The sequence below is a fragment of the Nematostella vectensis genome, chromosome 12, assembly GCF_932526225.1.
Source record: "Nematostella vectensis chromosome 12, jaNemVect1.1, whole genome shotgun sequence".
Lineage (NCBI taxonomy): Eukaryota > Metazoa > Cnidaria > Anthozoa > Actiniaria > Edwardsiidae > Nematostella > Nematostella vectensis.
The window spans coordinates 3,056,042-3,083,794 of NC_064045.1; the positions used below are offsets into that span (position 1 = coordinate 3,056,042).

General features: G+C 38.7%; 1 protein-coding gene across 1 annotated transcript; it reads right to left on the reverse strand.

Moving 5' to 3' along the window:
- Positions 1–6,359: 6,359 nt before the first annotated feature.
- On the reverse strand, positions 6,360–27,409 carry LOC116620880 (FAD-dependent oxidoreductase domain-containing protein 2-like). The gene is made up of 23 exons (XM_048719462.1): positions 27,233–27,409; positions 26,743–26,814; positions 24,631–24,693; positions 23,989–24,104; positions 23,695–23,852; positions 23,222–23,277; positions 23,054–23,122; positions 21,120–21,186; positions 20,622–20,669; positions 20,467–20,525; positions 20,072–20,185; positions 15,221–15,279; positions 15,028–15,148; positions 14,879–14,950; positions 14,508–14,623; positions 13,863–13,908; positions 13,229–13,291; positions 12,264–12,336; positions 11,803–11,906; positions 10,978–11,056; positions 10,439–10,535; positions 10,280–10,334; positions 6,360–7,281 (listed from the first exon to the last, which is right to left on the reverse strand). The coding sequence occupies exons 1-23, from the start codon at positions 27,351–27,353 to the stop codon at positions 7,214–7,216; spliced, it is 1,896 nt and encodes a 631-aa protein (XP_048575419.1). The 5' UTR covers positions 27,354–27,409; the 3' UTR covers positions 6,360–7,213.
- Between the last annotated feature and the right edge of the window lie 344 nt (positions 27,410–27,753).

Sequence of the window (27,753 nt, forward strand, 5' to 3'; positions counted from 1 at the left end):
CTGTCTACATCTCATCTACATCTACATTTATTAAGTCGGTAAAAATCTTGCGATATCACACCAACCTTAAATAAAAGTATTTACATATAAATAAATAAATAAGGAGATAAGTAAATAAAAATATATACATATATACATGGATAGGTACTAAGTATATATAGAATATATAAAATATTAAATAATGTAAAGAAAATTCAATAATACAATTCAATAATATATAGAAATAAAATTATAAAATTAAAATTCAATTCTTATTATTATTAAGATAGATTTCGAGGTCATGCTTAAAATGTTCGATTGAGCCTAGCTCGACAAGTTCATTAGGTAAAGTGTTCCAATGTCTTATCGTTCGGGGGAAAAAAGAATAAAAATACTTATTCTTTGTAGCTTTTTCTTGATAATATTTAAAATTATGACTATTTCTAGTTCTGAGATCTTGGTGTGGCCGGAGATACATGCTTGTGTCAATGTCAATTTGGCCTCGACTCAATTTGTAAAGGAGGGTAAGTCGTGCCATTGTTCGTCTTAACTCCAAGGTGGACCACTTGAGATCACCTAGCATTTCGGTGACACTTGCAGTAGGGATGTAATTTCTAAGGCAGAATCGTGCTGCTTTCCTCTGAACTTTCTCGAGGGAGGCGATGTCCTTCTGGAGATGAGGGTCCCAGGCGGCGCTTGCATATTCTAACATAGGACGAACTATTGCTGTGTAAGCAGTAACTTTTACTCTTTGGGGGCAGTTCCAGAAGTTCCTTTTTATCATGCCCATGACTTTACTTGCTTTTCCTGAAGTTGATTTAACATGTTTTGACCACTTTAAGTCATCATTTAGGATGACACCTAGATACGTAATAGATTGGACCTGCTCTAAGTGTACCCCGCAGAAAACATATGACCTCTGTGGTGGGATCTTCTTATTGGATATGCAGATGGTCTTACACTTGGAAGGATTAAATACCATTTGCCATTTGCTTTGCCACATTTCTAATCTCTTTAAATCTTCCTGAAGCTGGTCACCATCTTCTTCGTTTACAATCACACCGTATAACAGGGCGTCGTCAGCGAAGAGTCTTATTGAAGACTTCAAATTGTCAGGCAGATCGTTCACATACAATAAGAATAACAAGGGTCCTAACACTGTCCCCTGAGGGACCCCTGATGTTACTAGTGAGGGGCAGGATCGTTTACCATCGCAGACAACAGTCTGGGTACGGTTCCTAAGAAACGACATAAACCAATACAGCAAGGGACCATGGATGCCATAGTATTGTAATTTCTTGATAAGACGCTCGTGGGGAACTTTATCAAATGCTTTGCTAAAATCTAGCACTGCCGCATGGATAGACTTATTTTCTTGAATGGCCTTGGCCATGTCATGGATTGTCAGAATTAGCTGGGTTACTGTTGATCGTTTAGCTCTAAAGCCATGCTGAACATCAGTGAGAATTCCGTAATGCTGTAAATGTTTCATCACATGACTGTGGATAATATGCTCTAGAACTTTTGATGCAATGCAAGTTAAAGAAATGGGTCTATAATTTGCAGGATCTGATTTTTCTCCATTCTTATACACACCACAAACATTAGCATGTTTCCACCTAGAGGGTACAAGTCCAGTGTCGATCGAAGTTTGATAAATAGATGTTAATATAGGACCAATTTCCAGAGCATAATCCTTAAGAAACCATGGGGGTATTTCGTCCGGACCACTCGCCCTGTCACAGTGCGCCTAAAAATATAAACAGCTTTGCGAAATTATTAGAAGTTTTTCTAATGAGACTTTATTTACTTGTTCTTTTTCTTTTTTTTCGAAAAATGTTGACGCCACAGCCATTTTTGAGATGCAAGTTGTCTACAGACATCGACAAAACTTGGATTTCAATAACTATTTAGCCAATCTATTCAAAATTTGGAAATTATAATTTACTTGTCGGGAACCCGTATCGGCACGCTACGCAAAAACTTTGTTTTGATTAACACTCTTCCTCGCCAGGGAGTTCGAAAACTTTTCTGGACGCATTTTTCTAAATTACCGATAATTGCCGGGTCTGTTAGGTTACCAGGAGAGTTTTTGGAAAAATTTTTCAGGCAAAGGAGCGGGTATAAAAAATGAGTGCAACTACGGCGATTAAAATCGTTGATTGGCGCGCACGTGAGAATATTTCCTTCATGAAAAGCACAACAAAATCCGCTGAATTACCTCATAAGGATCACTGATTCCTTTCTCTGGTGCCATCCTGCTGTTAGTACCAGACTTCTTGATCCAGAAGATAAATTAAGGCTAAGGGAATTTGTCAACTTACCCTCACCACCCTATCTGTCATTTATAAGTATACTCAACAGAGTCCTAGGTACACCTTTTGAATAGGGAGTATAGTGCAGTCAACTTGATTTGTTGGAGAGCACTTGGTCATTACCATTGTGCCCTCGTGTTAATTTATCAGATGCAGGGTTAAAAGTAGGGCTTAGTTACGTCCCAATAAAATGCAACACTTACTATTTTTCTGTACAAAACAAGGGATTGGTATACAATAAAAAAAAACATTTGTTTCAATATTTTTTATAGTGCATAACTGGCTCACAGAAACAGCAGAAACCCTTTGTACAATGTCTCAGCTTATATACTTACACATATATGTACACCAAACAACTGAAAGGCTACAAAAGAAATGCCTGATATCCATCTAAGTGAGTCTTTCTACTTTTTAGATCAGAATGCACCTGTATAGTATTTTGTTTTTATCTTGCAATCTATGATGACTACAAATGACTACAAATGATAACAACTGAATTAGCTATGTGTTTCATTTTGTTGAAAAAGGGTCTGGATCCTTAGTTTTATGAAGGGGTTGCCCAAACATGTTTTATACTTTATAAGTTAAATTATACAAAATAAAGACATAACTTTTTCTGTTTTGATTCCATGGATATCCCCCCTGTATCTAAACTTGCTTTTACTGTAAGAATGAGAAGTCTTGAACTGAATGGATAAAAGACAAGGCATTTTGGTTTATTCAAAAGTATATATATTATGCAGTTTATAAAATATGACTGGTAGCTAAACACTTCAGTAACCATAAATCAATTTGATAGCAATGGAACATGTTTCCTTTATAAAGGAATGTCGATGATTTAAAATCACAGGGAAAATGTTATACTGTATATGTCTATGTATCTGCTTTTTCTTGAGGAATATATCTTGTTGATTATTCAGATGTCACTATGACTTGCTTCTTGGGTATAGCTAGGATGAAATCATATAATTAATTAGAAATTTTATATAATAGATTCAACATTCATGTTCTGCACTCAATCAATTTAGAAAGATTTACTAAACTGTTTAGTTAACATTACTAGAATACAAATAATGGACTGCTTTCTCTGATGATTTATGTGTATTGATAGAAAGATCCCAAAAATAAAAAAAAACAACCATTTGAGTACTACATATTTATACTTAAATTCCAACTCATAGTAGCTTGTAAATAGCATTAAAACTTCACAAACCACAAAACAATCTTGTCCGAGCTCGAGGCGATGAAAAAAACAAACAAAACAAACAACAGTAAAGTTAGATTTGATCTACAAGCAACATCTTTTCTATAGAAGGCCTGCATTACTTCTATCGGCAGTTATGTGGACAAAGTCAAGATGCATTTTCTAGCAAAACAGATTTTCCCCGCTACTTTAAGTGCCTATTAACTTTTGATGACTAATTTAAATCCTGTTTTCTGAGTTTTAAAGATATGAAAAGTACATTTTAGGCAAAAAACTCCCCTTTTTCGAGGTTTGCAATCGTTGTTTTCTTGTAAGGCGTTTGCTCCTATTTTTTTCGTAAATCATCGATGGTTTCGTAGCTTTATTTCTACTGAGTTTCGTTATTTACACATTCAATCGGACTAGAAGGTAGAATTGGCGTTTTTATACATCAGAAAGCGCTTTGAAACCTCTCCCCTCTGTGTTTTGTACTTGACTCGGGCCGCCATCACTCCACGGCGGTTGATTGACAAATGAGCCGATGCTTCCCTTTTATAACGCGCCTTCGTGTTTAAATCAGGGCTCACACCAGCACATATGGTTGCTTAAGGGTGGCTACCCTACAATTTTTCAAATAAGGTTGTACTCGAGAATACATTTGAATAGATAAAAGTAGAATGCATCCTGTCAACTATAACGTTAGTCATGATAGTGTAAAAAAAAAAATTTACGACCTCATTGTCACGCAGGAATAAGTCACACATGTAGTGAAGACATACTTAGCATCTAGAAATAATATACTGATTGGCTGTCAGCATATTGAAGTCCACGAAACGATTAATAGCATTTTGTTTAGTTTGCTTATCGCATTTAACAGGGAAATCTAAAACGTTCACATGGAATTTGCTCAGCAAAGCAGTTCATATTTTTAGAAGATTGACCTTTGGCTCGGGAATTTTATAGGCGTACCGTTAGTTCTCAAGTTGTACTCGAGAATAGAGTTTTGAGCATGTGTTTTGGTCATGTGTCCGTTAACTACATAAGGAACGTTAGGTCTGAGTTCACACAAGGTTTACCCTAATAGGCTTCAGACCTAGCCGTTGGTACAATAAAGTTTTGGTAAGTTTTAAGATTTTTGACTGCAAAAATGATTGGAATGCTGTCAATCATAATAATCACGTGTGTAGCTTGACATGCGCACTAGCAGTGTAACAAGTTAGTGTGTGACATTGGTAGTCAGTAGCCAGTCATTCATTATTATTTCAGAATCTGATATCTCTTCTTCAGAACTTTCATAATTTCATTTTTTTGGTGTAAAATCATAAAAAATGGTGCAGGATTGGGTTGCAGGGATATTTTTTCCTTATTAATCAGTTGCTTGCAGGAACTTTTTTTTCAAAATCACTCCCCCCCCCCCCCCACACACAAAAAAAAGTCACATAATCCGCCCCTAAGGACGTCTGTGAAGGAGTATACATTTGCAGGCGCGTACTAAGGATTGTCTGGGGGGGGGGGTGGGGGGGGTGTGCAGTGTCATAGGTATCTCGTGAAAAAAAGCACAGTATATGAAGATTGCTTTACAAAAAAAAAAGGACCCAATTTTTGGCGGCCAAGGGCGCCTGCATTTGTTCAAATTTAGTTTTAAGAATATTTTTCGGTATAAAAAGGGATAAAATGCCTAACGTATAAAATATTGTATGTATATCGTTTTGTGGATTTGCATGCTCCACCACTGTTTAGAAGTTTATTTCCATTTGTTCCTGTTAACTGATAATAAACAGTATCGGTAAATCCTAGTTATATACTGAAAGCTGGAAGTATCTATATCATACGAAGTATATATATAAAACAAAAATATTAATAAAATAAAGTATTAAACGTTGGTCATTTGGCTTAATATTCAATCTGTATTTGTGCTTCAAACTAAATCATATCCAGTAAAACATTAAAGCTGAAAAGTACGTCTCCTAACAAATTCAGAGCCCCCCCTTTAGAGGACCTTTTTCGGAGCCCCCCCCTTAGAGGACCTTTTTCGGAGTCCCCCCTTTTGGTGGTTAAAAATTTTAGGAACCCCCAATATCTCCCCCCCCCCTCGGTGTATTCAATCATGTCAAACATATTCCCCATTGATAGTGTCCTTCGTTTGTATTGCCTTTATATGGGCATTGATGCCCATATTTAGAAGAGCTAAAGTTTTCCCACTTGCAGATCTCCAGAAAACATGGAGAAAAGCTGATTCCTGTCAATTTGAGACTCGCGGCACAAATTTGACAAGAAAAACTTGATCGCTTGGTCAAATCTTTCTCACTAATCTTGAAAAGCCCCTAGACCCAGGCCTCCAAGAGATTGACCGAGCGGGTTTTAAGGTCACCCAAATTTTGATATGGAACACTCCCTTAGGAGTGTGAAATTTATAGCGAAAGGCACGGCGGAAAGAGGAATCCTCCCCCCTTGTTTTTGGCCAACTTATTAAAAAACAATGAAATGAATTCCACGCTTAGTTATATAAGTTCTGCGCAAAGGAGTACGGGAAGGGTAAAGGCTTGAGCAAAGAGTACGGGAAGGGTTATGCCTGCGCAAAGGAGTATGGGAAGGGTGAAGGTCTGCGCAAAGGAGTACGGGAAGGGTAAAGGCTTGAGCAAAGGAGTATGGGAAGGGTAAAGGTCTGCGCAAAGGAGTATGGGAAGGGTGAAGGTTTGTGAGCAAAGGAGTATGGGAAAGGTTAGGCCTGTGCAAAGGAGCATGGGAAGGGTTAAGGTCTGCGCAAAGGAGTATGGGAAGGGTTAAGGTCTGCGCAAATGAGTATGGGAGGGGTAAAGGTCTGAGCGCAGAAGTATGGGGGATCAAACCTTTATCCAATCACACAACATATGAGTTACCAATCACGTCAAACAAACTTTATTCATTTTCAATCTGTAGTACTATGAACTATTCGAACATCTGATTGGGTGAGATTAACTAAAACATATTAAACCTTAAGATATTTTAAAACCACGAAATATTTTTTTCCAGCAGCCACCCTTAATATAACTTATAATTGTAAATAAGCAAATCTTCATCGCTAGTATTAACACTGGACTTAAGCTGTTTTGATAGCATTTTAAGTCTGATGATTTCACTTCTGCACCAAGCAGAAGGGGTGAAAATGAAATCCATCTGTCTCCTACCAATTCCACTCGTAAGAAACAATGGCAACAACAACAGTGGCAAAAATAGTCTAGGTGTGTACAGAAAACTACAAGGCGGCCAATCCTGGGTACGCGCCTATGGGCGTGGTCTACCCTGTGTTAATATCCCCCTATTGAGAGGCGTCTAGCCAGTGTTTCTCGATGTTATAGTTCTGTTGCACACGCAGTTACTAGCGCTGTACTTGGCTCGTTTACGACGCGAAAACCCAAAGACTGCTAAACAGAGAGAGAAAGCTCCATTATTGGTTTATACCGCCTTCGTAATCTAGGTGGTGTAAGCCAATGATTGTTGTTGTTTCATCGGGTCATGGTATGGGTTGGCTCTAGATATCTAGCAAACATAACACATTTATGCTATGTACTTTGCTGTTCATTTTCTATATTTTGTTTAGTCATCAATATTTACTTATTTACTATTTATTTTAGTCGCAAATCAAGTAATCATGTCATGGTGTTTCTATATTATGTTTCTAAATTAATATCCTGGTGTATATTGGGGGGGGGGTAAGATGGTAAGATGTTGGTAAAATGTTGTGAGGTATTTGGTATCACGAAGACAGCAGTTGCCTTTCCCTTGCAGTGTTCAAAAGCAGGTAGGTTCCAGGAAGACTTTGGCCTGAGCAAATAACAGAACAAATGAAGGGTACACAAAGAAACATAGTGCTGATTCTGTACAGGCAACTGAGTCTCTTAAAAAGAGATTCAGTGGCATCGACAGTATCATCATATAATTAACATCAACAACAAAGCTTACTATAATCATCACCATCATCATTGTCATCATTATCATCATCAAGTACCAATCCGTCATAAACATCGTCACATAAAACCTGTAACTGTCATCACTTGGCCATCTTCCATCTTCAACATTTTCATGTCCATCAAACACCATCATATAGCAGTCTTCTCCTATACCCATCTGTAACCGTCGGAACTGGACATTAAGAACCGTGCGGTTAGAAAAATGTAGAAACAAATGCAATACTGAGAGGAAAACTATCAGGTTATGACACCAGCCAAAAAGTAGGCAAAAAAAAAATGAAACGAAACGAAAACGATCGAGCGAAGGCAACATGAGAACGAATACATGATGAAAGGCATGGACTTATAAGTATTTATTAAGAAATAAAGAAATAATACATTTTAAATAATAATGAACGTAGTGTAAATATGAGAAAAGGTAACTTAAACCGAAGGTTAGTTTTGCAAGCAAAGTACTTACAACCGGTAAATCAAACTGAACACAACTAGCATGACAGGCCCGTACGGCAGCGCTCTAAGCTTGTAGCTTATCTCTGCTGACTGTCTTCCCTGAGCAGCTGCGATTGAAGTATGTATGTCGATCTATATTTATAGAGTGCGTTACGTGAAGAATAAGTATGTGACAGGAAATGAGATCATAAGTACTAATCTGATAACAAAATTGACGAATCTTAAGCGTCACGCGTTATGGATGTAACAACAGGAATTAGAAGAACGAACTAGAATTCCAACAAGTGTAACTGTGACAGAACAGCTAAAGGACCTAAATCTAGTTACAGAGCAAAAACATAGTTAAAGCACGAACGTAAAACGTTATTATAACAAAAAATGAAATGGACTCTAAAAGTGATAAAAGATAAACGTGCTACAAAAACAGATCGAGTGTTTAAACTTAAAGTGTTTACTAACAAGACAAACAAACATCTTTTTATCACGATAAGAAAACAGGATATGATTAATTTTAGCACGTTGAAAGTAAATACCTAAATGGGAACGGATCAAATTAGAATCACGTTTGAGAAACAATTGGTAAAATACGTGAAACAATTATAATCGCAATCCAAAAATCGCTGACTCAAAATCTTTGCAAAATCTAAAATAACCAAAAATACCATGCGGTCACACATCACTAACATTATCATGTTACACATCACTAACGTTATTATGTCCATCAGATGCCATCATATAGCAGTCTTCCCCTATACCCATCACTAAAATTATCATGTTACACATCACTAACAGTATCATGTCCATCAGACGCCATCATATAGCAGTCTTACCCTGTACCAATCATCAACATTACCATGTCCAACATACACCATCATATAGCAGTCTTCTCCTATACCCATCACTAACATTATCATGTCCATCAGACGCCATCATATAGTAGTCTTACCCTATACCCATCACTAACATTATCATGTCCCTTAGATGCCATCATATAGCAGTCTTACCCTATACCCATCACTAACATCATCATGTCCCTTAGATGCCATCATATAGCAGTCTTACCCTATACCCATCACTAACATTATCATGTCCCTTAGATGCCATCATATAGCAGTCTTACCCTATACCCATCACTAACATTATCATGTCCCTTAGATGCCATCATATAGCAGTCTTACCCTATACCCATCACTAACATTATCGTGTCCCTTAGATGCCATCATATAGCAGTCTTACCCTATACCCATCACTAACATTATCGTGTCCATCAGATGCCATCATATAGCAGTCTTACCCTATACCCATCACTAACATCATCATGTCCTTCAGATGCCATCATATAGCAGTCTTACCCTATACCCATCACTAACATTATCGAGTAAGTACGCAGCTGCTTTGTCTCCTATTATCTTTCTTCTACAAAGGGGTTCTATTGTCTCTATTATTCTCGTTCTTTGTGTCGAGGTGCGGATATTGTTCATTTGCCCAATCAAATTGCATCTTGTAAGAGCTGCGTACTGACCCACATTATCATGTCACACATCACTAACATTATCATGTCCAACAGATGCCATCATATAGCAGTCTTACCCTATACCCATCACTAACATCATCATGTCCATCAGACGCCATCATATAGGAGTCTTACCCTATACCCATCACTAACATCATCATGTCCTTCAGATGCCATCATATAGCAGTCTTACCCTATACCCATCACTAACATCATCATGTCCTTCAGATGCCATCATATAGGAGTCTTACCCTATACCCATCACTAACATTATCACGTCCCTCAGATGCCATCATATAGGAGTCTTACCCTATACCCATCACTAACATTATCGTGTCCCTTAGATGCCATCATATAGCAGTCTTACCCTATACCCATCACTAACATTATCATGTCCAACAGATGCCATCATATAGCAGTCTTACCCTATACCCATCACTAACATTATCATGTCCATCAGACGCCATCATATAGGAGTCTTACCCTATACCCATCACTAACATCATCATGTCCTTCAGATGCCATCATATAGCAGTCTTACCCTATACCCATCACTAACATCATCATGTCCTTCAGATGCCATCATATAGGAGTCTTACCCTATACCCATCACTAACATTATCACGTCCCTCAGATGCCATCATATAGGAGTCTTACCCTATACCCATCACTAACATTATCGTGTCCCTTAGATGCCATCATATAGCAGTCTTACCCTATACCCATCACTAACATTATCATGTCCAACAGATGCCATCATATAGCAGTCTTACCCTATACCCATCACTAACATTATCATGTCCATCAGACGCCATCATATAGGAGTCTTACCCTATACCCATCACTAACATTATCATGTCCATCAGATGCCATCATATATCTGCCTTACCTTGTGCATAGTGCTCACGACAACTTTCTGGAACTGTGCTGTGTGTCATCATTAACTATAAGCAAAATTCAGAAATAAAGATTTTAGAAGAATGAAGTCAATACACTTCCAAGCCATTGTTTAGTGAACCTCAGACTCGTTTCATCCATAAATCAATACCTTGAAGCAAGAACTTGCAAAGAATTGTCTCAGATCCTGTCCATGTATTGTCTCAAGAAATCGTCGCAAGGGGAGAATATGTGTGAGAGGCGCTTGCCTGGAATGGTCAATAACAAATATCATCCTCATCATTACACCACAACAATCATAGCCACCACAATCAGCACTATAACAATCATCACCATCATCATCATCATCATCATCATCATCATCATCATCATCATCATCATCATCATCATCATCATCATCATCATCATCATTGTCATCATCATCATCATCATCATCATCATTGTCATCATCATCATCATCATCATCATCATCATCATCATCATCATCATCATCATCATCATTGTCATTATTGCCAAGAAAGGACTGGATAATCATCATAAATATCATAATCATAATCCGCATTATTATCATCATGATTATCAATATGAAAATCATCATTGTAATCATTATCATTATCATAATTATCATCAATATCATATTCATCATTATCATCATTTTTAGAATCATCATTATCATTTATTTCTTCTCACCATGAAGTCAAAAAGTCCTCCACAATGTGATGTATGCGGTCAGGTCTAGGTAACCGGATGTCTTTCTCAACATTCATCCCTGAAAACATACAGATATTTCTCATAACTTTGAAAACAATAACAAAAGTTAGAGTACTCACCACCAAGTGGCTATGTTTTATAATACTCACTTTGGGGTCTATGGTATAACACTTATTCTTAGAAGACTATGTCATAATACCCATTTTTAGGATCTGGTACAACACTAACTTGTAAGTGGCCATTTCATACATCTTAAGGTCTATGGTTTAACACTTCCCATGCAGCTATGTGATAATACTCACTCTAGGGGTCTATGGTATAACACTTATTTCTTATGCCATTATACTCAGTCTTGGGGTCTATGGTATAACACTTATTCCTAAGTGACTATGCCATAATACTCACTCTTGGGGTCTATGGTATAATACTTATTCCTATACGTGACTATGCCATAATACTCACTCTTGGGGTCTATGGTATAATACTTATTCCTATACGTGACTATGCCATAATACTCACTCTTGGGGTCTATGGTATAATACTTATTCCTATACGTGACTATGCCATAATACTCACTCTTGGGGTCTATGGTATAATACTTATTCCTATACGTGACTATGCCATAATACTCACTCTTGGGGTCTATGGTATAATACTTATTCCTATACGTGACTATGCCATAATACTCACTCTTGGGGTCTATGGTATAATACTTATTCCTATACGTGACTATGCCATAATACTCACTCTTGGGGTCTATGGTATAATACTTATTCCTATACGTGACTATGCCATAATACTCACTCTTGGGGTGTTTCTTGTAGAAGTAGAAGACGGGGTGAAGGAAGTTGGACATATGGGCCTCTGTCGCCTCCCCATGTGCACGATCTGGTCGAAAGATATCTTTGCTGCATATGGCAAAAGAAAAAATAGATCATCAAAGGAAATATTAATTTTAAGCCAGGATTTGTTGTTGTTTAGGTGGCTGTAGCAACAGATATTATACAAAACTGGGCAAAATCCAGTGATTTTAAGAGCTGTAGCAGGCCTTGAATTATTGGGAGGGGGGACGATGACACAGCCATGCACCTTCTGGTCTGGTCATTTATTTATAATTTTCAAAAATAATAAGGGCTCCCCAGCCCCTGATATGGGAAAAAGTGTATACTTTTCCATAGCCTACTAATAGATCATTTAGTAGTTTGCACTATTTGACACAAAAAAATATGCAGTTCTTAGTTATTCCAAATTGGTACCCATTTTACCCAGCTCCAGAGAAGTTCGGGCCGTACTCCATGTTAAGCACAACCATTGGTCCTGGCTTGTAGCCTGTAATCTCTAGAGAACAAGAAAACAAGATCAGCACTGCATGGTCAATGATTCCCTGTAATATGATCAGCACGGCATGGTCAATGATTCCCTGTAATATGATCAGCACTGCATGGTCAATGTTTCCTGTAATATGATCAGCACGGCATGGTCAATGATTCCCTGTAATATGATCAGCACGGCATGGTCAATGATTCCCTGTAATATGATCAGCACAGCATGGTCAATGATTCCCTGTAATATGATCAGCACGGCATGGTCAATGATTCCCTGTAATATGATCAGCAAGGCATGGTCAATGATTCCCTGTAAAATGATCAGCACAGAATGGTCAATGATTCCCTGTAATATGATCAGCACGGCATGGTCAATGATTCCCTGTAAAATGATCAACACGGCATGGTCAATGATTCCCTGTAATATGATCAGCACGGCATGGTCAATAATTCCCTGTAAAATGATCAACACGGCATGGTCAATGATTCCCTGTAATATGATCAGCACGGCATGGTCAATGATTCCTCTAATATGATCAGCACGGCATGGTCAATGATTCCCTGTAAAATGATCAACACGGCATGGTCAATGATTCCCTGTAATATGATCAGCACGGCATGGTCAATGATTCCCTGTAATATGATCAGCACGGCATGGTCAATGATTCCCTGTAATATGATCAGCACAGCATGGTCAATGTTTCCTCTAATATGATCAGCACGGCATGGTCAATGATTCCCTGTAATATGATCAGCACGGCATGGTCAATGATTCCCTGTAATATGATCAGCACGGCATGGTCAATGATTCCCTGTAATATGATCAGCACGGCATGGTAAAAAATTCCCTGTAATATGATCAGCATGGCATGGTCAATGATTCCCTGTAATGTGATCAGACATACTTTTAAAAGCGTTTAATGTTTTGATCGGGTACTCTTCAAAGTAGTCAACTTTTCCATCTTTACCTGCAAAAGATAAATATGAAGGATGTCAGTGCTTTTAAGCACTTAAAAGAGTGGTGACATATATGGGCGTCATTGCTTGACAAATAAAAGTTCAATAGGTTATTGGGTAAACTCTACCAAGAACAGACTATAAAAATTTGAAGATGTGAAGCGCTAGAGAACAAAACTAAAGAAGTGCAATCTGGATCATGTTGAAGTGATTTCAAACAAAGGGAAATTTGCATACATATCAACAAAACAAGAGAATATTATGTCTGTCTATAACTGTGTAAAAAAAACAAATCCTGAAAATTGCCTGAAACAGGGTCAAAATCACCCTTCCCAAGGTCCTTTGCATAATCCTTCCCATGATGCATAGTAAAGAGCTTTGGTCTATTTATTCGAGACGGCCTGGGACAAGCACTGGAACTTCACTGCTTCACATCTTGTGGGCATGCTCCAAATAAGGAGCTGCAAATAGTACTTAATAGGATGCCTAACACAGGCTTATAACAGGCCTGGTGCATGATGGGTATTTTAAGGTAATAGGTAGTTTAAAGTTACAGTATGATATCTTAGATAAAAAGCTTACGGAAGACAATGACATCGCCGAGGACTCCAAACATCTGGTAGATTCCCTACAAGACCAACAGAATAACATCATCAGTAATCAAGATACATGGAGCAGTCGAAACGTAAAGACAATGGTTATCACGGTGTTCATGAAGTAAGGGGAGACATGCAAGGGGACAGGGGATCCTAGGGGAAACAGTTATCACACACACTATAGAGATTGAAACTTGTAACAAAAAATTGGGGCAGCTAAGGCCAGTCAAGGAGAGATTAGAGGAGAGATAAGAGTTAAGGATACTCTAGACAAACTTATTTTCATGGATACTCTTCTTTGCAACTTGCATGGAGGCAGGTAAGGGGAGTCAAGGAGAGAGGGTAGTAGACAGGGATATTCTTGCAACTGGGAGGGAGGCCAAGGCTGGTTAAGGAAGATAAGAGTAGACAAATTCATTGTGTCAACTGGCAGAGACGGGGAAGGGCAGTTAAGGAGAGGGAGGAGTAGACAATGCCATTAATACACTCGTTTATGGCCATTTTAGGCAGGACATTTTGAGGGGCTGTTCATAATAATGAAGCAAAAGAATAGAAATAAACTCGAAAGGGAAGCAAGTGAGGAAGTACAGGGAGGGGGGAACAAGGCAGGAAAAATGGTAATCATACTCACAGAAGCCTCATTGATGCGTTTTATAATGTGATTCATAAGGTCAAGGTACGGTATAGTAATGTGTGACCAGATGACCTTGTTAAACTTCCACTCAAGATGATGGAACAATGCACGTGCTGGGGATAAACAAAGGTATGTAGGTTGATGAGATCAAGTGTTGCAAGAGACAGTGCAATCCTGTCACTAGCCCAAACCAGAAACCAGAAACCATTTTTTTTCAACATATGATAAAGAGTGAATCTCCCATGTCTTTATTATTAGATGAAGATGTTATCAGATGTTAACAACAATGGATGATGGAAAAACATTTCTATATCTTTTATTCTTGACTTCTTTTCTTACTAAGGTTAAGGATTTGTCGGAATACGTACTGGTGTAGCGGAACCCATGGATGAATCCTCCAGCAGACTTACGAAAATCCACAGAATGAGTGTTAGTTCCAGCTATAAGATAAAACACAAGTCAGTCCAAGTGTTAACTGTTTATGACATCCTTAGACAAGCAAAACCCTGTAACTCACCAAAGAACATCCCAGGAACAGAGACAGACTCGTAGTTCGGATAGACCTCAGGGTATTTCTTGGAGCGCTTGCCCATGCATGGTTTCGGAAGAGATGAGTTGTCAAAGATTGAAAAATCAAACTGCAAGAAAGAAGGAATTTTCAGGTATGAGTTAATCATATAACACTTAAGGAAAATGATTTCTTACGTTACCTTGAATCCGAGACAGCGAATGATGCGGTCATAGGGATCACGCATTGCATAGTTGTCAGCTGTAGAGAAAGAAAATATGGACTATTGATGCTATAAACCAGTTGGTTTGGTGATTGAGAGCAGCGGCAGCACATGGGGAGAGGCAGGGGCGCTATCAGAGGGGGGACGGCACTCCTCACTTCACAGACACAAGGGGTTGATCCAGACCTAAATATGACTGATTTGAAATGGTCACGGTCATGCCCGATTTGGGGCTTTTGCACCTACCCCCTACTTTTGGGACGGCTCCCCTTCCCCTGGAGACTAATGATTGACTGCCTGACTAACTAAATGGCCAAAGGCTTCACTTATAATCATAATTGAATTACTAAAAAACTAGAATACTGACGGACAACAAATAGGCTTTTACTGTAGGATCTGTTGTATTGTGACACCGCATTTTCAAAACATTGATTTGTTTTTGTCTTTTGTGATTTTCTGTTCCGGCAGTCAAAATATTCTAAGCCGATCAGATTCTTGCCATCTCGCCTAGTGCAGTTGCCTGGCATTCTGTCGCGACACTGTCTGGTTTTCGTCCATAGGAAAGCCAGGGAAGTGCACAAGGTGAGACTCTGATTGGCTCAGAATGGTTTGACTGACAAAACAGAAAACCAAAACAAATCGTGTTTTGAAAACATGGGTCGCAATACAATGGATTCGACAGTAAACAGCTGAATGGACTGATGGCAAAACCGACTCTTTGACCGGATAGGTGAACATGCATAACGTAACCTGACTGAAGATGTCTGGCTTAGTTGCATAAACAAAATACACGAAGAAAAAACAAAATACAGGAGAAAATACAAAATACAGAAGAAAATAAGACAAATAAAAATACTGTTTCACTGGTTATAATCAAGCGGCAGTAAAAAGTGACAGACAGCTTAACAGACCGATAGATGTCAAAAGAATGACTGCTGTTTTAAGTGATAGTCTCCTTTATTCCTAAAACTCGAGCCCATGATGTCACAGGACGTCTTACAAATATGGCCAATCATACAACACCTCCCTTCATAATGTCACAGGACATCTTACTAATGTGGCCCATCCTACAACACCTACATTCAAGTTTACACTAGGGTGGTTCAACAGTAAACTTGATAACAAACAAATAGTAACAAAATTGTTCTTTCACTTTCTAATCTACCTTCTCTAATAATAAACCATGTCTGGCCGCTGGTTCAATCTAACCAGTCTGCCTGACTTACGAACTGTTGTAACGCATGGATTGGGGTAGGTAGCAACTGGATAAGGGGCTTGGACGTGGTGTTTCTGTGATGGAACTGGATCTCCGCAATTGGCGGCTGGTAGTGGGTCATTGGCCAAGCTCTTGGTAGCCTCGTCGGTCTTCTCTCCTAGGTGGATGAGATGGCGTCTGTTTCGGCGGACACTGGATCCTGCATCTGTGAGAACCTAGCAGGATCTGGGATTGCTTAGCCTCTTTTGTACTTCTCCAAATCTTCCTTGGTCTGTGACGTACACTTTATCTCCTTCCTCCAGGGCTGGGAGTGATATAACCCGGTGCCGCAAGTTGTAGCTTCTTGTCTAGGCCTCTCTGTATGCCTCTTCTTTAGCTTTTATCTTTTCTTTGTCGATCTTTGTGGTTTGCATTGCTTCTGGAGGTGCTGGCAGTCTGGTACTGAGCTTCCGGTTCATCAGAATTTGACTTTAAGACAGACTCACTTTGCTCCTCAACTTCATCGACAAGCTTTAAATCTTCCAGCGTTGGCTTGCTTGTCAGGGCACGTGACAGGGCGTCCGCTGTGTTCTGGTGGACCCCCTGAACATACTTCACGTCTGGTGCGTAACTTGCCATCCTCAGTCGAGACCTGAGGATTCTTGGCGGGAGCTTTGATAGATCGGTGCTTGAGAGTAAGGTTACTAACGGGCAGTTATCTAATTCTAAAGAGAATGTTGTTTCCATGATGTAATCTGAGAACTTGACACACACCCGTGTGGCTGCTAGTGCTTTCTTTTCGATTACAGCGCACCGCTTCTCTGCATCTGTGAGTGAACGGGAAGCGTAAGCTATAGGGCGGCGGTCGTCAAGGTCATCAATCTGCATAAAGACCGCTCCAAGTCCATCTTGACATGCGTCTGGGGCGACAATGCTTCTCTTTTCAAAGGCATAGTGTTCTAGGACTTCAGTAGATGCCAGCTTCTTCTTGATCTCTTTGAAAGCCTTTTTTTGTGGCTGATCCAAAAGCCATTGTTGCCCCTTTCTTAGCAGCTGGTCTTGGCAAGGTCTGGAAGGAACTTGGCAAGTTGATTGATCGTGCCGTTGAAGCGCTGTAGCTCTTTAACTGTGTTGGACCTTGGGAAGTCTTTGATAACTTTGTTCTTCTCTGGGTCAGCTTCATCAGAAACTTAATCTCGTGCTTCGAAAATTCACATTTCTCGTTCAACATGATTCCCGCCTTGAGGAGACGCTCGAGGACTAGACGTACACGTTTGTTGTGAACTTCTTGCGTTGGTCTATGGATCACGATATCGTCAATGTGACATACGATGCCTTCTAAACCTTCCAATGTCATAGACATGGTACGTTGAAGGACTTCTGGGGCAGAGCTTATCCCGAATGGGAGACGATTGAAGCGGAACCGACCAAAGGGGGTCACAAAGGTGGTAAGGTGAGCTTAGATTCGTCGTCGAGGGGAATCTGCCAGAAATAGTTGGCATCAAGCTTCAAGAAGATCTGGCTTTCTTTCGTTGATTTCCTTCTTCAAGGGCTTGTTAAGCGAGGTGAGGTTCACACAGATCCTGACGTCTCCATTCCTCTTGGGGCAGTGACCATCCCCTAGAACCAGTCAGCAGGTGTGGTTACAGGTGATATGACTCTCTGGGCCTTCCCTCCAGCTTCTGTTTTACCTGGGTAACAATGGATGTGGTATACGGCTTGGAGTGTACAGACAGAATGGTAGTGCGTCTTCTTTCAGCGGTATCTTAAAGGGCTCATCATGCCAAGGCCAAGGAAATTCTTCCCCAAAGTTTGGCACCTTTTCCATGTTATTTACCTTAGGTGCTGGAACGGGTAATCTAAGCGCCTGGATAGCTGATTTGGACAAAAAGTCAAAATCAGCTATCCAGCTGATTAACAAGGTTACTCATGACGTAGACATTCTCGTGGTGCGCCTTATCTCTGACATGAAATGTTGCGTTCGTAATCTGCCCCTTCATGAGGTGAGACAGTTTTACTCCACCGGGACTTCTTAACTTCAGTCTTAACTTCATCGAGCTGCATGTTTTGATCCAAGGTGTTGGGTCGCTGACGACTGTCACCTTAGACCCTATTGACAAGCAATTACACTGACCAGAAGTTCTCGCTGATACAGTTTACTACGCCCATCGTGTAGAAGGTGGCAAAGTCGCTGTCCTCATCTTAATCCACTTCATGGATTTGTTTAGCTGATTGGCACACTGTTGCGAAATGGCCGCTCTTCTAACAGTGTCTTCCACCAGCGGCAACGCGGAATCTGCTGCTGGTTTCTGGCGGTTGTGTGGATTTTCCGAAATGGCCAGAAACTTTCTGTTGCCTCTGGGAGCACCTCTTTTCTTTGCAGGATTTTTGCGCCCTTTGTCTGTGTGGTGGATGTTCGGGTTAAGGTTTCCTGAAATCTCTGCAACTCGTAAACTCTCTACTGCCCTAGCAAGGTCTGGAACAGGTCTTTCTCGCAGTAGCCGCGACAGTCTCGCCTGCAACTGAAGTCGTACTAGTTTTCCACTACATCCCCCCCTAGTAAAGATAGTTTGAGGGGCAGGTATCTGATATGTAGCAATAATTTACAAATAAATGCAGTGCACAATGTGTTAAGCTTAACAAAATCCACGAAACCCACAAATATAGCGAAAAACACTAAAATACGTTTCAGCTGCCGCGGGAATTGTGTTGTTTGTTATTTTAGCGTTGCGTACCTGTGGATAAACCCAGTTCGCGCGCGATCGCTGTATCGCTGTGTCAAACAATCTCGTTCCCAGAGTCCTTATTTCTGCGCAGAAAAAAAGGATTCTGGGGACGAAATTGTCTTTGGCAGTTTACTTGTGTGGCGAAAACGTAGTACTTTTTCTTTTTTCAAACGGCTCTCTTTTCTCGCTTGTTCTTGAATGATGACGATGGTTGCCTTGGTCGTTCGTCTTTCTGTCTCGAAATCGACAAATTTTGTCCTCTTTTTCCACTGTCCCTTCGTCCTGACTCAGCTGTTCCTCTTCGCGGATGTACTGTAAGGTCTTGGGATGATTGAGACTGATTTTGGCGTTAATGTTCGGCGTTTTACGGCTCACAATCCACGGAGCGAAGCAAACTATTATTAGCCTGCGAGGTGGAAAGTCTGCAAGGCTGTCATCGGCGCATAGTAATCTGTTATATAAATTAAAAATAAGAGATAACAGATTACTTACCTTGCTTCGAAAACTGATAGTTCTGAATTTTAGACCACGAAAAATTTTGAAATCCGTATCGAATGCGCCGGTGACAGCCTCGCGCTATAAGTTGTTTGCTTATAGAATAAGCAACTGGATGACATGTATAATGGCAGAAAATGAAGGACAGATAGATGGAAAATATTATTGACTGGCTAAAAAAGTGAAAGACAGCTTAACAGACCAATAGATGTCAAAGCCAAACTGGATGACCGAAGACATAATAATGGGAAAAAATGAAGGACAGACAGATGGAAAATATCGTAGAGTGGCTAACATGACAGATAGACTGGCTGTTTGCTAAATAAGCATGTACAGGGGGAATATTTTATAGACAGAAAGATTGGATAGACTTGACAGACAGAAAGTAATACCAGTTACAAACAAACCACTTACGCAGGATGCTGTTACCATCTAGGCGGTCAAAGCTAATTTGTTCCAGGTCTTCTCTCTCCGTGACATACAGTTTTCCATTTCTCTTGATGATTGTCATCTCTTCTACTGGCGCCCCTGAGACACAAATAATGATACAGTGGTAAATATATGATAAAAATGTGATCATAAGGACAACAATGCATAGCTGTCAACTCTCTCGCATTAGGCGAGAGTCCCAATATGTTGAACCTTTTCTCAAGCCTAATTTTCTTTAAAATATCCATACATTTACTGCATTCTCCAGCATTGGCTATCTTGGTACTTCTGATACATTCACTTTATTTTCTCAAGATTTTTCCTACAGCGAGGTTGACAGCTATGGCAGTGTATGAAGAATATATAATCCATCTCTATACCTAGTAGTGCATCCAATGACTTTAGCTGGTAAGTATCCAGAATCCCATTATTTATTGCTCTGAAATAAATTTTTTTATCAATAAATCAATATAATATTTTCTCATTTTTAAGAGTACTGTAGGTAGTTTTAAAATTGCAATAAAGAAACAAGTACCTTAAATCTCCAACATAATGTGTTTCCCATGACAATCGGACACGTGACCTGAGAGAAGAGTAATTTTTCCATTTTTTTTATCCCACTCAATATAGAACCTAAAAATTTTGTACCCCAAAATACCAACATTGAAACTATAACCATCCCTAAAAAAACAGATTGCAGAATTTCGCAAACAACATGTCTTGTAATGCTAAACTCTGGTGTTAATAAAAATCATATAATATACAAATTTTGAATAGTTAGGGCAAAATAAATCTAAGAACCCTCTCCCAATTTCTTTCTCTGAAACTATTCCCCTGCCCCTAAAATAGTGCTTGTCTGCTGCGCACCTGTTATTGTGCTAAGAGATTAATAGATTATACATTAAAAATTAATGTCCATGTTAACAGCAATCTTACAGATGAATACGCCGGGTTGGCTGAGGAGGGGTTGAGCTGTCTGAAGGAAAAAGGGCTTGTTGTAACCCAATCAATAAACGGCCCATTTTTTACTCACCTTGCCATCATATGGATCAGGTTGGTGGCACCCATGATGCTATCAGCTGTCTCGAATGCTGAGTTGCCTGAAATTAACAGACAAACATTGAAATGGAAATATACATTCATACTTACATGGGTACCACTTACAGTGTGCACAATAAAGTATTTGTTTAGACTGTTAGCCATTAATTCCGGTCGATTAAGTAATAATCACCGATGAGTTTTAATGGATGATGGTGACACAGGGACATTAAGATGACTGGGAGGCACAGCCATGCCCCTGGTCATTCCTTTAAAAAAATGTTTTTCGGCTCTTAGCATGTGGTCCGTGACGTTCTCATCGTCTCTCATATTTAGCGTTGTCAGCTCAGTGTAGAGGGCAACGCCTTTGTCTTGGTAGTGTTCTCGGGGAAGTGCCAAAGCTTTTCTTCTATCGTCTCTTGCCACTAAAAACGAGTGCCAGACTCCTGTCGTCTAGAAGCTGGACTAAATCCGTGAAGGCATTTGCGTTCTTGTCCGCATCGGGCGCTGCTGAATCGCCCTTCGGGATAACAGTGTCGTACAACTTCTGGAGGTGCATATGGCCAAGGAACTTTACTTCCCATAGCTCATATCTACTCTCGTCTCCGTCAAACATGGGCATCCTCCTGGGCCCATAACATAGTATACTATGTCGCCATAGTAGTTACACTAGATGAACGACTTGATATTTCAGGAGGAACAATACATTTTATTTAACAAGCATCGTCACATATATACACAATTGGTAAGGCGTATTGAGGCATTTCCTCAATAATCAATCAAAGTGTCACTAATCCATAGGTGTGGCTAATAATTCATGAGTATGGGTAATAATCTATAAGTCTGGGTAATAATCTATGAGTATGGGTAATAATCTATGAGTATGGGTAATAATCTATGAGTATGGGTAATAATCTATGAGTATGGTTAATAATCTATGAGTATGGGTAATAATCTATGAGTATGGTTAATAATCTATGAGTATGGTTAATAATCCATGAGTATGGGTAATAATCTATAAGTATGGGTAATAATCTATGAGTATGGGTAATAATCTATGAGTATGGGTAATAATCTATGAGTACGGTTAATAATCTATGAGTATGGTTAATAATCTATGAGTATGGGTAATAATCTATGAGTATGGTTAATAATCTATGAGTATGGGTAATAATCTATGAGTATGGGCAATAATCTACGAGTATGGGTAATAATCTATGAGTATGGTTAATAATCTATGAGTATGGGTAATAATCTATGAGTATGGGTAATAATCTATGAGTATGGGTAATAATCTATGAGTATGGTTAATAATCTATGAGTATGGTTAATAATCTATGAGTATGGGTAATAATCTATGAGTATGGGTAATAATCTATGAGTATGGTTAATAATCTATGAGTATGGGTAATAATCTATGAGTATGGTTAATAATCTATAAGTATGGGTAATAATCTATGAGTATGGGTAATAATCTATGAGTATGGGTAATAATCTATGAGTATGGGTAATAATCTAAGAGTATGGGTAATAATCTATGAGTATGGGTAACAATCTATGAGTATGGGTAATAATCTATGAGTATGAGTAATAATCTATGAGTATGGTTAATAATCTATGAGTATAGGTAATAATCTATGAGTATGGGTAATAATCTATGAGTATGAGTAATAATCTATGAGTATGGGTAATATTCTATGAGTATGGTTAATAATCTATGAGTATGGGTAATAATCTATGAGTATGGGTAATAATCTATGAGTATGGGTAATCATGTAATCACGTATGTAACCAGGTAGGCGTGGTCATGAGCTCAGGCCATAATTGTAACATCCTGTCCTATTGGCGCTACAGTATCGTAACCACAAATGCAACTGCATTAGATTAGTAATTCTAAATATATATAGGAAAAATACTATAACAATATACCTCTACCAATTATCAGGACAGACTGCCCTTCATAATCATCAGGATTGGTGGATACGCTGCTGTAGCTTTGTAACAAAAATTTGATGGTCACCACTCAGTCATGCCTTACAAACTTTAGAACCCAAAAGTAAGTGAGTTTATATAAAGCATTCAAAATTCGATTTACCTCAGTGTATTCGACTCCATCAAACTGGGTTGGCAGGTTCTCTACCCAAATGCCAGTACTAGAAAAAGAAAAACATTTCGTCCGCTAAGGTGAGTGTTAAGGATTGGTGGTGCAGTTGGTTGAGCATTGGGTTCTGGGTTTTATATTTAGTTCCGAGATGAGTTTAATAAGTTGATTATCGCATTTCCTTTTTCACCTGTTCATCAGTTTTCATATCTCTACAAAAACCAACAATTTCAATCTAAGTTGTGTTTTGTAGTCACATATATTTATATTGAAACAGAAACAATTGTGAGAGTATGGAGAGCATATGTGAGTCGTAAGTTTAAGAGTTTGCCGCTTCGGTTAACAAATAAAAATGCCAGTGTGAGCTTTATTTCTGCCATGCTTCCCGAGCGATCGTGACATCATTACAACAAGGTTCACCCAACATGCAACTGGGTGCGTGACACAGGGATACCGTTCAGAGGATTACCTGACAACGAGTGTCCTGCACTCATAGACTGTGTCATTCTGGTCCTTAATAAAAAATGACGTTGTTTTGCCCATGACTTTTCTAGAGACATTCCTGATGTTTGTGTTGTACTGGACATTCAGCTTTAACTTGGTGGCATAATCATTCAGATACTTGACCTAGAACCAATATTCCTGTTAGGAAAGAGCTTTTGGGGCTGCATCTTAATTATGAAAGTTTGTGTCAACTTATGGGGTGTGCAATGACCTGTCCAGCTACTGATAGCAGAATGGTACATTGCCATTGAATACATACATAATCATCAGCATCAGGGAAGAACTTCTTGGAGTAATGTTTCATCAGCAGTGATTCGTCATCACTGATCAGCGAATTCCAGTCATGGCGAAGGTTGAATTCTTTATTTGTTTTTCCTGTCAAGAAAATAAAAACTTTTGAATAAATGTGATATTCTTTTTACCATATAAGAGTGAAATGTTGAATCACATCTTGAATAGCATTTCAGGGCTGTGAACACTTCTTTGTAGTCTTCTGGAGGTTTTTTTCAAAGAACTCCTACCAATGATGAACACGATTTTGGGGTATTTTTATCTGCTAGTTGTTTTATGTTGTGAAAATTTACAATTTTTTACACTTGTCTTGCATTCCACAGTGGTAGTAAAATACACAAACATACCAAACATGTATAATTCCCATGAGCCTTTTGTATAACATGGTGAAAATAAGTTTTGAATGTCATTTAACAACTCCTTTTAAAGCAGCTAGACTCCCATGGGATATTTTTGGGGTTTGGATTTTGGGGTCCTTGCCCCCTCTTCCTCTGCACTTGGGATTACCCCCCCCCCTAAGCCCCTACCCCCCTAGGTATACTTATACCCCACTAAAGCCCCACCCAGTCTTCACATTTCATATTTTAGGACATATTAACATCACCAATACCTGTATGTCTCTTGTTAATAGAGATCAGAGTTCTGTGTCTTGGAAGCTCTACATAAAAAGAACCTGCAAAAACAAAAAAATAACAACAACAATAATAAAAAGAATGTCAGTGACAGGAAACCATTTAGCAGGTAAATAGTGAAAATAGTGTGAAGTTTGTATCCACTCACATAATTGTTTTTATTCTAAAATAATAAAATAAATATATGCCAATTGTGTATGTAAATGTGACCTTCATGGCTCCCCCCCATACCAAACACTCCCCATCCTAAATTAGCCCTTTCCATGATTGGAAAAGAAATTAGTAACTACTAATTAGTAATTAGAGAAGGTCCAGTAGTAAAGAAGCAAATGATGCTGTTTCCAGCAATGTTTTTTACATTGTTTTGGCTTTTCAAAGTTTGAAAATGTCAAACCAATGAAACATCTTAAAACAAATATTTGACTCTAAATCAACATTCCCTGACCCTACAGATGTCTTTGATTTATTCATTGAGTCCTGGAGCTTTTAGTTCAGCCATCGCCACTGTACCAGCCAATCAAAGGAAGCCTAGTCTATCCAAACAGGACAAGAAACAAGAGAAAAGATGTCCCTCTGTCAATATAAATCTACCATTAGCATAAACACATGTTTTTCATGTTTCTAGGTTATACCTGACTCAAACCAATAAAGTTGCATTCATTGAATGTTTTTTTTATTTGATAGGTGACCAACGACGATCAAATCGCATACTTTCTAGAACTTTGATTTAAATACCAGGTGTTTTTCTAGCAAAGTTACGATTTGAGTCTGCTGGAGAAGTGTAAAGATGAAGATAAAGTAGACTGCCAGTTTTTGGTGGACTATATTCATTATTAATTCTGGTTTGACAACATGGTTTTGCAAATGATTAAAAATATGTGTTAAAATAATTACATGTAGTAAAAAGTAGTTATGAAAACATATGGTTTGAAAAATAAGGATGATTTAGGCCATAATTCTGATTATTAAATTCTTCCAGAAAAATTAAAAAAGCAACCTGTTTTAATATTTTGCTATAAATTGGTGTTCCCCGCCTCTTTTTCTAATACTCCAAATTAGACAAGAATCAACACCACTTTGCACTTGTTTGGAATGATCTGGGCCGTAGCAGGGGGTGGGGCACTGGGAGCATATGGTCCCCCCTAATATTTTCAAAAATTATAAGGAAATGACCTGAAGGGCGTGGCTGTGCTCCCCCAATATTTTCTTACTGTTTCTGTATTGTGCTCCCCCAATATTTTCTTAATGTTTCTGTATTGTGCCCCCACCCCCAATATTTTCTTACTGTTTCTGTATTGTGCTCCCCCAATATTTTCTTAATGTTTCTGTATTGTGCCCCCCCAATATTTTCCTTATGTTTCTGTATTGTGCCCCCCCCCCCAAATTTTATGTGGGCTGCTGCAGCTCTGATGATTGATAAGAATACTTTCTGATAAGTAACTGGACTGTCATAATAAGAAGGCAAATATAAAATCCATTATTAGATGTAACAAGAGAAACGTTCTTTTTGGTTGGGGTTTAGACAGGTGCTAAACATGATTCATTTATCCCCCTCCCAAAAACATGAAGGAAATGGTTGAATACCCTATCCTCCCACATCCATTATGTAACCACATCTCATAAAAATCAAAGCGTTCATAGGTAATTGAAAGATTGAGAAAGAAGAAATGCGATCTTATCCTAAAAAACTTATCGCAATAAAAGCTTTTTAATGGCACTATCTATTATACCATTGGCTACACTCAGACCGATTATGTTTCATTTAAATTTTTTTTAAGAACTTTAAACGAGAAAAAGAAAAAGAGAAAGACAATGAATAACAGTCCATTTCAAATGATAACAATTAATACAGCAGGACGTCACCGGGAGATTAATAGATAAAGGAAATTAAAATCGTCAGGATAACTTAAGCCTTATATTTAACAACAAAAAAGTGACATGAAAATAGCCGGTTCTTGGTATCCGTAAGTTATGAGTACAGATTATTTTGATAACAGAATTGTGTCAGTTGAAAAGACAGAAAGTCAGAATTTTTTCGCGTTTCGTTTCAGCAAACACGGAAGAGAAATCAGGAGGCTATTCGTTCCTACCTGCAACGCCATTTCGCTCGAAGATCACATAATCTCGAGAAGCTCTTTCAAGAAAGAACCCCATTTGAAGACCTTGGCAAAACCAAGAATGTATTTAATTCATTAAAAGAGTAGAGGGATGTGTTAGACAACAAATATAAAAATAATGTAAGTAAGTTATCTTATATCCTTTAGTCAAATTGATGATAGCTGCATTGCATGATTTGTTCAATGCAGCAAACTTTTAACATACTTTTGAGTAAATCATGCCAAAAACAGTTTGTAATGTTGTATTATATGTGTATTCAAAATGTTTATTTAAAATTCGTTTTGTTATGTAACATGTAGTTAGCTGTGACTTGTGTGTGAAGCAGTGGGAATCCGGTGAAATTGTTGTTATCTGGCAGGACGCGATGGTAAGAAATAAAACACGATTTTTTCCATCTTTAAATGCTTAAATGGTAAAGATAAATGAATGTTAGAACAAAGGAAGTCTCCTTCAAGGACTCACCGGCTGGACCAGCTCCAATCACGCAGTAATCATGATCATTTGAGTTTGATTTCGAGAGAAGAACATGTACACAACAAAGTAGCAGAAATAAAAAATATGTCAGTGAACCTAAAGCTTGCATATCTGCTGTCAGTGCACAGGACAAACCAGGCAAGACACGGCCCCTCGTCTTTCTAAAACGGTGTTTTTGGTTAGTCCGTGGACGTCAATCATCCGTATCCATAGCAATAGAGGTCGAATTTCCCGCGCGAACACCAAACTGCACGGTGCAGGTTTGACAAGGGGGGTTGTTTTTTTTTAGCATTGATTTGGGATAGGGCCTCATTTTATGATACATGGTTCAGGAGAGGGCCTATTGTTTTTAACAGTTATTATGATCGGTTTCCGAACCTCCAAAAATACTGGAATTTCAAATTTTCATTTCTGGGGAGAACCCCAGACCCCCTACAAAATAGATACTATTATAGCGCAACCAAGAAACCCGTAAACACCGGAAATGAATATTTGTTCCGACCAACCAC